The sequence below is a fragment of the Gigantopelta aegis genome, chromosome 1 (assembly GCF_016097555.1).
Source record: "Gigantopelta aegis isolate Gae_Host chromosome 1, Gae_host_genome, whole genome shotgun sequence".
Classification (NCBI taxonomy): Eukaryota; Metazoa; Mollusca; class Gastropoda; order Neomphalida; family Peltospiridae; genus Gigantopelta; species Gigantopelta aegis.
The window spans coordinates 26,168,841-26,185,679 of record NC_054699.1 but is presented as its reverse complement, the minus strand read 5'-3'; the positions used below and the strand labels follow the sequence as shown (position 1 = coordinate 26,185,679).

Genomic DNA, 16,839 nt, shown 5'->3' with positions numbered 1-16,839 from the left:
TGGTTGTTGTTATTTTTTAAATATGTCAAATATGGCACTGTTTAAATAATTTTTTATATTTTTGAAAATGGCGTTTTCGCAGGCTTTAAACTATTGTTTTGAAAGGGGCGTTCGCGCGCTTACAAATGAAAATACCAGAAAATTCTGGAAAAATATTTCCATTACAAAATAGGACACAAATGGTTTTGCTTGGCTACACTTATCATTTGCATATAACAAAGTTAAAATTGTTTTCGTAACATTTCAACCAATAGAACGAACCCTCTACAAAAAATAATAGTTCAACAAACAGAAAGAGCCATCTAATTACACATGCGCACTATTTCACAGTAGTTCCCTTGATATATTTACAGCGCGACAAATGACCGCTTAAGACAGGTGGCCGCTGATTACAGGTTGCGACATATAGTCTTTAAAACATATGTTGATGTTTCTTGTTTTAGCGTCTGTACTGCTAATTAATGGTTGTGTGCTAAACAGTTTACTATAAATAAACTTTTGACATGGGAAAAACTGCAACTGGAATGTATTAAATTAACCGTTCTCAACAAGTTTGTTTTCTCTTTCCATTTCATTATTAAATGTCTACTTAATGCGGTGTATTGTCATAGTAAGTGAATCTACAAATGTCAAGCGTAGCCTGCCCAGACGCAATTAGATTCTTTCCATAGTCATACTTTCTTAATTGATACAGAGTTGAGATGTGAGGACTGAATGGGTACTAGTATTCTTGAAGGTGTGAAGATCGGTTATATGCTGCACCTTATCGTTGTAGTTAAATATCCCTTTTATATGATAGTAAACATGTACTGTTGCCGCTTAATACAGGTATTTTAGCGATTTGGGATCCGATTTGGGTGGCCGCTGGCCGCGTTAGACGGGTGACCGCTTATTACAGGTGCATTTACGTTATAAATCGTTTGGAAGGGAAAAAGTGGCCGCTTAAGGCAGGTGGCCGCTAGGACAGGTTTGTCTGTATTCCGATACCAGTACAGCCCTAACACACACTGATAAAACTACATCAAACTGCATTTGCACGTGCAACACGAACAGATGAAATAGACAGCTTCATCACTCCATAACAAAATGTGAGGCTCACGACGTCAGGTCCATGCTATTTTCGTTTCATTAGTTACTACTTTTTAGTTATTGATCTTATTTGCCATAGAACTAATATAATAATTAACTGGACTTTAAATGGGATACCCACATTTACTTGGTGTATCGGTGAATATCCCAACAGTTTTGGTCGTAAAAATATTTAAAATAAGTCCTCTTTATTATTATGACCCTTTTTGTTATTTCCTTGAGACCAAAAGTACCTGTATCTTTCTTTATTTTTAAACCATAGGTGGGCATTTAGATGCTATGGGGAATCTAATTAAAATTAGCTCCACTGGTTAATTAGGATTACCTGTGGATCTAACAGTACCCCGCTGGAGCTCATGTCCAGTTAACCTTTCATTCGACCAATCAAAACCTTACTTGCAAAATCATGCCAGTGATTTGAAAAGAATTTGAAAACATTCGAGATTATGCCGAGGGTAGACCAGTAGAGCTAATTTTAATCTGATTGATGCTATGGGCTGGTATGCATAAATCTCTGCTAAAGATTCACAAATAATTATGGTCTTCTACCTAGGACTGGGCAAGCAATATTACTGTCGTGAAAAAAACTGTAGGGATATTGACCGATACACCTCCTAAAGTGTGGGTATGACTATTACACATATACGATTACATAATAATATCCGTAACACGATTACGATTGCGATTACAATTACAAGACAATTGAAAGTAATCGATTACTATTGTGAATACATTGGGAAGTAATCATGATTATGTTTCAACAAATACGCACAAGTAGGGAAATGATGTTACCATTTTGTTTCTAAATTAAAACATTATAACAAGTTCAAACAAAGTTTTGAGTGTGAAAAATATTTATCTTATATTTCATCACCACAATTAAAACGCTCACTAACCAGACTACGATTATCCTCTCATAGTCTATTATGTGAAACGGGTCGATATCATAATATACCTTATGATCAGAGATTTTATACATTATGTAATATGAAAGTTATAGAAAATGAATATCACTTTGTGTTAGTTTGCCCAATGTACAGAGATTTAAGACAACAGTATTGAAATAAGATTTACAATAGATGGCCAAATATCCAAATGTTTTATAGGCTTGTGATACCCCTAAAATGGTTATTAATTTAGCAAAATATGTATATCTTGCTATGTAGAGACGCCAGTTATTGTTATAATTGGTTTCTTATCTGTTCGTCACAGCTTTATACTTTCATGTATTTTCTTCAACTAACCTACTCTACATTTAATTTGTATTTTTCATTGTATGTTTGCTATAAGTGTTATGTAATACTTTATGCAATAAACATGTTCTTTCTTTATCATGAAATTATTCACTTTATTCCACAACCATACCAATTTCATTCATTGAAAGACATAATGGATAATTTTGGATTATTTATTAAATCATTTCAGAAATTTATGAACGTATGTACACAACACAAATTGTTGTTATTATTATTATTGTTGTTGTTATTCATGTTTCTTCTAATGTACTAACCATTTTACCCTCATTTTTTTACGGGTTGGTGTGTGGTGTGTGTGTGTGTGTGGGGGTGTGGGGGGGGGGGGGGGTCAGTTCCCCAAACCAGACTTATTATTCTTAAATTTGAATCATTGACGGAAAGGTACATCCATAACCATAATTATAATTATTGTATCAATATATAAACTATTTTTATAAATCATGGAACTAAGCAACAGTTAATAATTGCAAACTGTCTGATCACTTATTTCTTGTTTTTTTTTGGGTTGTTGTTTGCAGTATTTATACCATTTAATACCATCCACAAATTAAAATAAAGGAAATATATTTTTTTATCTAGAAATGAAGAAATATTTAAAGAAAGAAAGGAACAAAACAAGTAAATAAATAAATAAATAAAAACACACTGGTATCTGCATTTGTTTGCACAAGTTGCTGATTGTATTTAATTTTTGACACTTTGAAAAATACTATGATTAAAGTTCGAGATCAATTTTATTATTAAGTTTTTGCACTCATAATTTTATTAAATTATACAAGTTGAAGAAAAAATAAACACATCTTTATCTTGGTAAACTACTTTCAACTGGCTGTTTGCTTAATTAGTTACGTGATTTGTGGCTGTTTCTGAGACAGTGTGAGGATGACTGTCCATGGAACGAAGTTTGTTACGACTGACTGGTTGCCTGCCCGTCTGCAATCGTAACGATTTACCAAAAGGAAATAAATCTTGTTAGAATACACCTGCGAAGTCACAGTATTGTCTCAACGCGAGAGACGAAACACTACTTAATTAACCCACCAAAATCATTGGTGTTAAAACATATATTCACATACAATTATTTAGTGGTGTATTTTAAGTAGGGGAATATCCTCGTAACTCTCCATTCCTGAAAAATAATGGGACTCGGCACTAGCGGGCCTCGTGTCCATTAATTTTCATGAATGGAGAGTTACAAGGACATTCCCCTATACTTTCAGGACCATTGCTAGACTTTCATACCTATGACCAAACGATGTATTGTCAAGCGTTTCTTTGCTGATAATTCAGACCATTGATAACACTGTACACGCTTTAAGCCGAAAGAAAGACTATACATGTACATGTGTATTTAGGTATGTGTATATATATATATATATAGAGAGAGATAGATAGATAGATAGATAGACAGACAGATACATACATACATACATAGATACATACATACATACATACATCCAGCTACAGGGGTTTGTTAATTTACGAAAAATCCTGAAAGTAATCAGAGATTATGATTACATTGGCAATGTAATTGATTATGATTGCGATTACATCACATTCTCTGAAAATATTGTAACCGATTACAGGAAATATGTTACAGGATATGTATATAATTCCTGAAAATTCCAGGAATTATACATATTTTCTGAAATCTGATGGTGAAAATTATACATATTTCCTGAAATTCTGATGATTAAACTAATAGTAACTGAAGAGCTGTTTGCATCATGTTTGACATGAAATGACAACAGCGATATGTGTCTATATACATTTTTATTGAAACATCATTTAAACACGGAAACATTGCACATATTGGAATGTCTGGTGTCTTGTTTAGTGTTCATATTCAGGAAGGAGTGAATTGCACTCAGGAGAGTTTATTTGTAAACGGCAGTGTCGAGTGACACCTAGAGTTGCACTGCATCTTGGCCTTGAAACACTTGCAACGATTAGTTTGACAACGCTTGGAACCTGCACAGTTGCACTTGGGCGAGACGCAGCCCAGTGGTAAAGCGCTCGCTCGATGCGCGGTCTGTCTGGGATCGATCCCCGTCGGTGGACCCATTTGGCTATTTCTCGTTCCAGCCAGTGCACCACGACTGGCATATCAACGACCGTGGTATGTACTGCCCTGTCTGTGGGATGTTGCATATAAAAGATCCCTTGCTGCTAATCGAAAAGAGTAGCCCATGAAGTGGCGACAGCGGGTTTCTTCTCACAATATCTGTGTGGTCCTTAACCATATGTCTGACGCCATATAACCATAAAACAAATGTGTTGAGTGCGTCATTAAATAAATAATTCCCTTGCTGGGTAAAACCCTGCGTGCCACCACAGTTAGCGTCAAGTTGAACAGCTTGGCGGAGAGAAATGGTTTTTTCTGTGTTGAAGTCATCTACAGAATACAATTTGGCAGCACACACGCATAGACATCAATTTGGTTACGTGAATATTTACCATTGAGAATGCCACCTTTCACAGCAATAATATACATGTAATTGTCACTACATTCAGTCACTACGCCGATGATATTCCATGGGTCAGTTCTACCGCAGTCTGTCAACATGGAGGATAGGTATAGTCACATTGTCGCTGACTTTTACGAGCGCAAAGATACGCTTACTTCATTTCACAATGCGTTGAGCTTGCATAGTTTGGGATTCATTAGCTCTCTTCCACTGTATCTAAATGACTTCTTGGCAAGCGGAGACAAGTTCTACTTGAGCGTTCACAGTTAAGTTCATGGAATGTATTTGTCGGGAGGACGTGCCGGGTCATGTATAAAGGAGTCATTTGCAGTGGTCACAACCGGCCTCGGTGGAGCAGTGGTTAAGCCATCGGACTAGAGGCTGGTAGGTACAGGGTTCGCAACCCGGTACCGGCTCCAACCCAGAGCGAGTTCTTAAGGGATCAATGGGTAGGTGTAAGGCCAGATAGCTGAGGTGTGTGCCTAGGACAGCGTGCTTGAACCTTAATGAAATGAAAAGTGGTCACAAGATCGGCATCTTCATCAGGAATCGGCAATGCAATGGCTGCAAGCAGATCATCCTTTTCTAGTTGGTCTCTTTCTCCGGTCTTATATATATCAACCTCAGCTTAATAGTTTAAAAAATTAATTATGTTATTACAGCCATATTCTCATTCAATATTCTAGTATTGATACACACACACACACACACACACACACACACACACTCACACACACACACACACACACATACAGACACAGACACACACACATACTTACACACACACATATATATATATATATATATATATACATGTCAAAACAATAAGAGGAAATCTGCACCACAAAAGTCGGAATATATAACACTGATAAACCGAACAATAATAGGGTATGCCCAGACAACGTCTTACCTTCTCCAGCAGTACCAGGCCACTGCTGCGGCTGCAACGATTAACACCAGCACAACGATGACGATGGCAATAATTATCCCGACGTCAGCTGTGGATAATGATATAAAATATACACGATATAGGCTATATATTGTGGCCACCAGTATCATATGTAGGGAATAAGGCTCATAGTGGTTTTTTGACAAGGTATACACCCCTAGAGTTAAAAAAAAATAGCTAGCATTGGAACGATGGTAGCCTTTAGTATGTTACCACCGTTTGTATAGTATAAGCCTACCCTAATATAAACTGCAGATATTTGTTTTATAAATGGAGAGACAGAAATATTTATTTGATGTATTACTTAAACAAAGGTTACTATGTTTAGAAACATGGATTTGAAGGGAATTTATTATGAAACGTATTTCATGTATAACTGTATTTTAAAAATATTGTTAAAATTGTTAGCACTACTCCTTACCTCTAAACGTAGCCCAGTGGTAAAGCATTCGCTTGATGCGTTGTCGGTCTGGGGTCAATCCCTGTCGGTGGGCCCATTGGGCTATTTCTCGCTCCAGCCAGTGCATCACGACTGGTATATAAAAGGTCGTGGTATGTGTTATCCTGTCTGTGGGATGGTGCAGGTAAAAGATAATCGAAAAGAGTAGCCCATGAAGTAGCGACAGTAGGTTTCCTCTCTCAATATCTGTGGGGCCCTTAACCACATGTCCGACGCCATATAACCGTAAATAAAAAATGTGTTGAGTGCGTCGTTAAATAAAACATTTCCTTTCTTCCTTACTCCCCCCCCAAAAAAAAAAATCAAAAAAAATATTCAAAAATGAAGATTTGTTTTTAGATTTTTGTTTTGTTTAACAGAAACACCTGAAATAATTTGAGAATAATATTCCATGCAGAGGATGACAAGATAATTTATGTATTTCAACAAATAACCACTAAAACACCTAATTGTATGTATTTCACGAAACAATTGGAAACAATTTTGATAAACCTCAGTTAAACAAGCTTATATACTGAGTTCACATGACTTTTATATTAATTACTAATTATTGAAGGACACTGAGTATTGGTTAGGGATGAGGCAAATCTAAATGTTAATTGTTAAAAGTAATTTTGAGGTCACAACATTTCAAGACACTAAATATATTCTGGACGTAACACGAAATAAGCTGACATAGTAGAATTTGAATAAAACATTGACATATACCGTATATTAAAAAAACGACAAAATGCAGTAAAACTATTAAATGTGTTTTTCTTATTATTTTATTTTTAATTAATTAAAATATTGAAATAAAAATAAAGAGTACATATTCACATGTGCGTGCGCCTGCATAAACTACATGGACCCAACTAGACATAAACACTCACGCCAAACACAAACACTCGCGCCAAACACAAACATATCCACACACGCACAAACAGATCCACACACGCACACACACACACACACACACACATACAGAGAGAAACAAAATATACATATTTTAGAAAAAAACAGTATATCAATATATGGACACCTTATGGAAATTTAAGAAGATATGTTATAGCATGTTTTGTGAATAATACTGCTACTTTTTACACACAAATTAAACCAAACCGATTTGGTTTTGGGCTCCTAGACAATGGAAATCCCGACAGCAAAGGACATATGGACAATATAATCTTCAAGAGATTTAGTACAAACACTCACTGGAAATACTAAGGTCATCCAGATACCGAACACGCTTTGGTATGGTTTGCCCAAAACAAACCAGGGCTGGAAAATAAATCGAAATATTCGAACCATCTGGCTACAGACGACATAGAACATGCTCAATATTTTGACAGCACCAGACTCACAAGACCCTGACCGATACGATCATGGTGAAGGGGTGTAACATTCTTAGGGGCTGCTGCTGCTGCTGCTGCTGATGATGATCATGGAGGTTTATTTTCAGATTCCAAGAGTCCATGTTTATTTCGTACGTGCCGAGTTAGGTCGTAGGTCCAAACATATATATTTTTTCGTAAATGTGACACTTATTCATGATCTTGTCTGTTCAAATACTCAAAGTGAAATGACGCCTCCGACAGCGACAACCACAGCCCCAGACCCTGCCCGAGCTGGCAGCAGCCTTGCAGGCCGAGTGGGCCACCATCCCCCGGGACGTCATCTGTACTCTGGTTGCTTCAATGGGCAGGCGGTGCCAGGCAGTTGTCAACACACGCGGAGGCCACACCCGGTATTGACTCCAGATGACCTTGACCTTGGTGGTGTGTCCTATCACTTACTCACAATGGACTAGAGTGAATTGTGAACAATCCTGCAACATTTGGTAATTATCGGACTCACCATTCAATAATTAAATCAATTCTCCAAATGTTACGACAATGTGGTTTTGCGTTTCTTCTTTTGAAGAGTATATATGTAGGTCTACTGAATACTAATTTATTAACGAAATTCTGTTTGTACATCAATTAAGTATATTACTTTTAAAAGATAATAAAAACAATTATTTAAATTTCTTTGGGTATAAAATCTGATTTAAAATTTACACTTATGAATTTTCATTTGAGTTAACAAAAAAGGAAACGTAGCCTCTCAAAAGTACTAATAATAACTTGCCACTTTTTTGTTGATGTAATTGGTTTTTATTCGAGTAATTTGACTGAATTACACAAACAAAAATAACTATTTTCAAACTAGCCGATTATGCGGTGTGGGACATAGCTTAACGGTAAAGTGCATGCCTGATTGAAAGTCAGTCTGCGATCGAACCCCATCGTTGAGTCTGTTGGGCTATTTCTTGTTCCAGCGAGTGCTCCATGACTGGTTTATATAATTAAAACAAAATGTTATCATAAGATCTGTTGACTGTATACTATAACATGTCAACAACATTTGCGTTTAAACAGGTGCTGGATATATGGAGTTTGTTTTTCTCAGTATTTTGTCACCAAGAGAAACCAGCAGAGGCATTACATGACCAGTTATCTGCAGGTGCTATTAGTTTTTCTCTTAACATTTGGAAGGAAGCCTTACACCAAAAGAACAAAAGTAAATTTAGACATTCATGGGTAAAACTTGTTTTATGTTCCTGTTATCTCATTCATATGTTCAGTGTTTGTGATCTTTGACTAGCCCTTTGGTATTCTTAGACTTTTCCACTTCAAGGTTTCTGCAAGAGGGTACGGAGAGTAACATTGCATTCCCTAAAATCTGGGAAAATAATAGATATATTTTTATAAACTGTTTAGATAGATGATAGTAAGAGAAACTGCTGTTTATAATTGGTCAAGTGCATGAACTGTAATGTCCTATTTTAAAACAATTCAATTCCATAACCACTTATAAGGGAGCACCTATAGTAACTTTTTTTTTCTACCTACCATCAAATTATTTTGTAATAGAAAGCCTGTACTTTTCTTCTACCGAGTCTTAAAATTATAGTGCATGTACAAAACGTGTTAAGATCTACATGAACAGTTAAACATTATATTAGATACATATGAAAACCAATATTCAAACTAAATGTATCCTATCTTTCAGCTTAACACATTTTGCAGGACTCCAACCTTGAACATCATGAAAAAATTATTTAAATAAATAGGGTTTTCTTTCGAAGACAGCAATTTTGTTTTTCATCATTTTATAACCAAAATGTTAGCAAAACACAGGCAAATGTGGAAGTAATATGAAATTGCAGCTGAAAATGAAACACTTTCAATCAAAAAAAAAAAATTTCACTACAGGAAGAAACCCGTTAGCAAATACGTAGTTAACTAGAACATTACTGAAATGGAGTACTGTTGGGTTTCGTCCTATAGTGTGTGTATTAGTAATTAATATGTGAAAATGCTTTCATCACAGAGCTCAAAGATATTTAAAATTTGGCTTGTGCCCTCCCCACCTCACTAGAAACTTAAATTAGATATTGTGCTCCAACCCCCATCCCCGGATATTGTTCTTACAGGTCTGCATACTCAGGTTTGTTGGTTAAATCGGCGGTAAATATATATACATGTACATATCATGATATTGATACAGCTAGTGGAGAAAAGTTAAATTGGGGTTAGAGGGAATATATCCGCAATAAAAACAGCCCAATTAAAACCTGTACCGAAGTTCCTTTTGGAAATCACGCCAACACACAATAAATATTAGCAAAGCAGCTTACAAACAAAACAACATGCGATCGTTGGAACCGTTGGAAAATTCAGTCGTAAACATAATGGTATTGCAGGTGCATAAGCAGGTGTGTGTCAGGGTCTACATTCTTCCTCCTCTCCAGAATTTTCTTTATATATATATATATATATATATATATATATATATATATATATATATATATGACACACAATGAAAACGCAAAAACAACATTTCATTGCAAATAACGACAAACTATTAATGAATTGATGGATAATGCAATATGACATTAATGACTGGTATTCATGAGATACATTCACATGGAAAAATGGCCAGTTATCATCAGTAATCAAGTTGCATTCGTAAACGAAAAGTTCACCATTGGCCCGTGAGCATGCGTGAAGACGACAGGGAAAGGATTGGCACAAACATCTCAAATAAGCCACAGGAATGTCCGTCCACTCCTCCTGCAACGCCTGTGCAAGCTCAGCGACGTTACGCGGTGGTGGCTGGCGGTGACGTACACGACGTCCTAACTCATCCCATATGTGTTCAATTGGGTTCAAATCCAGTGAAACAGTGGGCCAGTTCATAACGGTGATACCGGCTTGTTGTAGGAATGCCTGGGTAATTCTTGCAGTATGTGGACGGGCATTGTCTTGTTGAACCAGAAGGGGACCTCCTGGTCTTCGGTGACAGCACAAAAGTGGCTTGAGAACTGGTCTTAGAATAACGTCAACATAACACTGGGCTGTAAGGGCATCATGGACAATGATGAGTTCACTCCTGAAATCACAGTTGACTGCCCCCCATACCATCAGACAACCTCACATATCCGTCAGCGTACCGTTCATGGAGTCTCCTATACACACGTGCTCTTCCATTGGCAAAGGAGACAGAGAAACGGGACTCATCTGAGAAAACAATGTTCCGGTAAAAGGATGGTGGATGTTTACCATTCTGGAGAGCAAACTGTAATCTCGATGTTGCGGTGTCATGAAGTTACCGTTGTACGGGCGTCTGCCATTCTGAGTCGACGGATGAACGTCATCGGATGGATATGCCTTCCATGACGTCCTATCGTCTTGCTTGCTGTCATCGTCACAGTTCTGAACCGGTCACGGAGGTGGTGTCGTCGAATCTGCCGATCTTGGCGTGGGGTCGTAACGAGACGCTGACCAGGTGTACGTCGATCACGGACACTCCCGGTCTGTTGATGACGTTCAACAAGTCGTCCAATAGTTGATGGACTCTGAAGGTCCTAGCTCGCTCCCTTTGTTCTTCTCTGAGTCGTGGCATTCTTAATGTGACGAGAAATATGACACCATTACGTGACTTTTATGTGTCCACATACTGGCATGTTTACGTGCATTGCATGCAGGATGATTGAGCATATAGTGAACGCATTTCACACCATTGTGTGTGTTTCTGCTATGATATATGTAACGAGAACAAAACCAGGATTAAACCCAGAGAAAAGTACCAATCAATGGCTTCGTCTCAAAATTTTTTTATTTTAAGTCCAATAAATATATTTTTCATTAATCAGAAACAAAATATTGAAAAATATCTGTTTTGCGTTTTCATTCTCTAAAAACCTCACTCGCCAGTCTAGACACCCTCCACCCCTGCACAATTTCCTGTACATGCACATGTATTTGTACATTATTTTGTAACCTCATCTCCATACACTTAGCTCGCCAGTCTAGAACCCCTCCTGCCAGAATTCCTCCATATGCTTTGGCCAAACAAAAAGTAAAATAGAAATAAATTAAGAAAGAAAAAAAAAATACGTAAGAATTTCTGCAAGAGGGTTTTCTTAACCATAACCCTAAACATAACCCATCTTCTTTCTGGGGGAGGCCCCCCCCCCCCCCCACCACCACACACACACATACCTTCTGCTGTTTCTGTTGGTGGTGGCATGTCGTAGATCTTGATTGAGTAAAATGTCAGACACGCGCCTTCATCCTGAAATGCGAAATACACCCCGACAAGCTCCGGTCTCTGGTCTATCTGCCTTGTCTCTGAGTTGATCTTGATTTCCGACGTGTATATATAATCCCCGGAGATCTTGTCGATGAGCTTGTACGTGGTCGAATCCCATGACGGGACCTCTTGTTTCGCAATGTCAGAATCCGCCTCGTAGTAGTACAGGTTAAAGGTTTCTTTACAGTGCGGCAAGTTGTTCAAGCATTTGCGCATTATGAAGTTGATTTCGATGTGCAGGGTCTGGGCAGGGTCATGTTTGATGAATGGCGTTCGAAGCCAGTTGTTCACAGCCCGGGACATGCGTGTAACATGTGGTGTACACCCGGAATGGTCTCTCCTTCTTCACGAACTTGCCTTCCTGCCACTGCAACATACAAAAAGATATATTGTAAATATTCTATGTATTGTGTCCTGTCACTATTGTGAGAGCTCAACACTGGCCAAAACTGGGTGTAGAAAGTAACGTGATGTTAACTGACAAGTTATATTACAAAAAAATACAAGCACGTTTTTATCCGCAAGCTGAGGCGAAAGCTCAGGCACTGTGTTGTTTTAATTAATTGAGAAGCTGGTTTTAAGTGTTACATGATCACATATCCCCATTTTGTCCTGTGTGATTTTAGTAATTCATTGTCACAAGTAACATTTTCAAGTGGATGATTGGTATAGTGATAAATATGGACTAAATTCTCGACTGATTTAGAAAACATTACTATTCATACTTAGCTAGTGCTAGCACAACAAATATGCTATAAAACCCGAGTCATAACCTCCAGTGCAGAATTATCTTCCATTGCCAGGTGTATATTAGTACACCTGTGCATGGACAGACATCAACCTTGCCTCAATTCAATGTCTGAAATGACCGATTCAAAAAAGACCTCCCTAGGTGCTGGTGGGTGGTTACCTCTGTTGTGCTAGCACTAGGTAAGTAGGAATAATAATGAAAAATAGAAACACATTTTCTAATAGTCTTATTCAACTTACTGTGCTAGCACAACACATATTCTATAACAGATGTGATTTAACACCGTTAGAATTGAACATTAATGGGAGAAGGCAAGAAAAAGGAGGACATACCCATTGAACAAGCAGTGCTCCTCTCAAGTAATGATACTGTGAAATAAAACCACACCATACGAGGTATAATTGTCAAAAATGACTTTTAATATCAGTTCACTACGTCCTCGACTGACATTAAAATCTCAACATCGAAAAAAAGGAGAGGAAAAACATCTCACCGGGTAATGCAACAAAAGATAGTCGACAGCCCCAGATAGTATTCCAATTCAACAAACAAGGTGGTAAATAACTATCTCCTATTATGACTTGCGCCAGTGTTTGGCCAGAATACAGGTTCCCTCTCTCGTGGCCCTGTGCTCTCATACGATTTGGAATGCTGTATGTATCCACCGGGTACTGTGCAAACCTACCGCCATATCTCGGAAATATAGGCAGTCAACCGTCTGTAGACTCTTCCAAATCCCTGCATTTATGACGTTTAAGATTTACAACGAATCATGGAAATTAAGGGAAGCAAAATTCACTCAAATCTCATTAGGTCTGATGGGAAAATTTCCAAAGAACATGATCACCCGCCTTGTCATACACCAGTTTGATGGTTGCAGTAATCCATCGTCGAGACAAAACATTCTTTGTAATGTCTCCCATCTGCTCCATAAATGAGATAAAATGTATCTTCAACCCACAAAGTATTTAGTACATTCTAAATAGTACTTCAAAACCAGACAAGTCTATCTGAATTATCCAAAGGAAGTGTGCAAGACAAACTCTAAATGATTGCCAGAGGAAACTCTTCTCCTGGTGCCTGTTCTTAGCCATGAAAATAAGATCAGTCCATAACGTAACTCACCCATCGGTGTTGTAAACTGCTAAGCCATTAAAAAAACATGAACCTTCAGCTTCCTTTCCTGGACAAGAGCCAGACAGCACTGTGCTAGGTTATTAACAGTTGGCGACAAGGAATCCATGTCCCTCTCAGGCGCCCAACGAACCCAAGCATTTCATTAACACTGGTAGCCCCTCTCAGTAAACTGGGGCTTCTAGCAGGAGACGAGCTCAGCAAACCCCCCCCCCCCCCCCCCCCCCCCCCCCCCCCCCCCCCCCCCCCCGATAAGAGCCTCTGTGTCAGAAGGAAACCCTGACAACCTCCATGTGTGAAGCTTAGCAGATCCGGGATCAACATTAGGTGCACAAAGCCACGTGCTTATAAAACCTTTAGAGTCCAGATTCAATGTCTAATGACGTCACACACATACAATTTGTAAAACGTTGTCTTAACATTAGTGTCTCAGACTCTAATAGCGTCTCAATTCTAGATTCTAAACGTCTGATAAGCACCAGCCCATTTCCTGTACTAAAAGTGACAGGAGCCAACGAAACCAAACATGAGCTGCCCAACTCAGGGCTAAGAGCGTTATGCGACAATGCTGGTGTCTGACCTTGGACAGAACCTTACCCAGTAGAACCGGAGGTGGGAAGACATAAAAATTCAAACCCATCCAGTCCATGCTAAATGTATTGTATTCCTGTGCCAGCGTATCGGGAACCGGTGACACAAACAATGACAACTGGTTGTTCAGTCTTATGGAAAACATATCGCGTTGTGGACTCCCACACAACTGGAGAACTCTTCAAATCACCACCATGTGCAGCACACACTCTGTTTGGACAGGTGAACGGTGACTCAACGTGTCTGCCAAGATGTTGACTGAAAAGGGATGTGTTTGGCCTACAACAGAACTCTCCAACCATCGCATGACTCGCAACCCTGTACCCTAACCTTTCTATGTAGGTACCAGATTAATTTTTATATATAGTATGAAATGTTTTAGTCGACAAATGAAAGGAAAAAAAATTGTCCAGGATTTGAATTACACTGTCAGAGGGGCAGTGCAATTATTGCTTAGAGGGGTATGGGATGAGGAGGGCACCACGGCATTTTTAAGAACACACTAACGGCACGACAAATTAAGAAGACCGTTTATGGGGCATGGAGGCATAAAACCGAAAGAAAAAAAAAAAATCAACAACAAAAACAGTCCTTGCCTTTTGAAAAACAAAGGCGAGTGAAAAATCGCACACCTAAAACCGCTTAGGCGAGTGGAAAATCGCACTCGTCAAAATGCTACGGCAACTGAAAATCAAGCATTTTTTAATTTAGTAATTGGTACATGTAAATGTAGAGACATATGTTGCAAACATTAACCAATAATGTTTTCTTCTAATTTTATGTTGTTTGGTTCATTAGTTTAGTCTGACTTTTCCCTTTCAGGAATGGAGTTATAGTTTATTAAAATGTTTCAGGAGTAGTTTTATAGAAATATAATTATGACATGTATACACTGATGCAGACCATTTGATTTTTGAATTACAATATGTACTATTCAGATAATTTGATGCACACAATTATATATATACCTTTTCAGTGTTAGATGGTTTGATGAACGTGCAGCTAAACATATATAGGAATCAACTTGTCTTGAATGTCATTATTAAACACTGGTTCCTAGGAGGTGGTTCATGAACTACGACCCAAGTATATCAGGTGTGCACTACTGACTCATATTATTAAAACATTTAAAAAATAATAATAACTCGTGAAACGTGGGCCGACAATTACTTCAATTGATAGTGTTGGAACATTGACATTCACGTGGCATTTTAAATTCAACAATTACGCAACCAATCTCCCCTTCCACCTCAACATTTTGTAACACATCATTTAACCTACCGCTACAAGTTACGAACAACTCTGACGGCATTACGTCATTGATCTAGAACGGCCCCAATGTTGATAATAACATAATACACAAACTCTGAAAAAAATTATTTTTAAGGAAAGGATTTTATTCCAAACGTGGGATGCCATAATAAATATAATAAAAATCCCCATAATTTTAGACACCATCATCAATGCGTAATAAGTTGTCAAGTAGACCAGTGTGTGCGTGCAGAATTTCAAGAGTAACAATAATCTGACCCCGATAGCTCTGATTGGTCAATATGCCACAGACTACTGCACATCAAATCATGTTCCAGTCACATGATCTGTGACTTTCTAACCAACAAAACAAAAATTAAATAGTCGGAAATGATCATTGATTACCATTACTATAGTGTGTATATATCTAAATAACATATGCACATTCATTAACCTCTGGCTGAAATACAAATATATAAATGAAGATTTATTTGATTTTGTTTTAAAGGTAAAAAAGAAAAACAATAGACGTTAAAAAAATACCTAGGCTTATTCCTACATACCCATTATCCTTTCTTTTCCTTCTTTTTATTATTCCGTCTAATTAAAAAAAAATTTTTTTTTTAAGAAAGTATAAAATTACACGATTGCCATTGTCGGGATCTTACGTAAGCTTTTTAGGCTAACAGTTATGAACTAATCGAGACAATTTTACCGACTTCGCTGATTTCCGTAAGAGTTCATTTGTGTAGGCTATAGAAGCCACTATTTAATTCAATCCCATTTCTCTTTTTGTCATAACTATTTGAACAGTATAAATGAGTTATCCTTATCAGACGTTGTATCTGTTACCTTACAAAAGTGGACTGTTTCTAATTAATAATAAATTAGATAGGCAAAGGATTTTGATCAGATTGGTATGTCTTCGAAGATGTCTATTAAACCTGTGTTTTCCGATTTGTATAGCAAAGATAAGTACCAGTCATATATGAAAATCTTGCATGGACGCTACCGTTTTCTTGTATTATTAAACGGATCTTTCTATTAGCTACATACGGTAAATAGTGGCAATCAATATACAAAATCATTTTACGTGTGCTGTTTGTTAAGTGTAACATGTATTATTTTTCACACTCGCCAGATTGAAATTACGTGCGCTGTACGAGCGCGATCGCACCCGCGCACCTTAAAAAGCAAGGTCTGTAAAAGCCCTCATTAATAATAAAATAAAATTGACTGAAACAAATTTGCTGGAACCTGAATCTATTTTA

General features: G+C 37.6%; 1 protein-coding gene across 1 annotated transcript in view; it reads right to left on the bottom strand.

Annotated features, from left to right (window-relative positions):
* LOC121372965 (ephrin type-B receptor 3-like) overlaps positions 1-16,839 on the bottom strand; it is a 73,440-nt gene that overhangs the window by 19,256 nt on the left and 37,345 nt on the right. The window contains exons 3-4 of the mRNA XM_041499407.1: positions 11,751-12,208; positions 5,724-5,811 (exon numbers count right to left, since the gene is read on the bottom strand). Of these exons, the coding sequence (XP_041355341.1) occupies positions 5,724-5,811; positions 11,751-12,144 (482 nt within the window). The 5' untranslated portion in view covers positions 12,145-12,208. The remainder of the gene's footprint in view (positions 1-5,723; positions 5,812-11,750; positions 12,209-16,839) is intronic.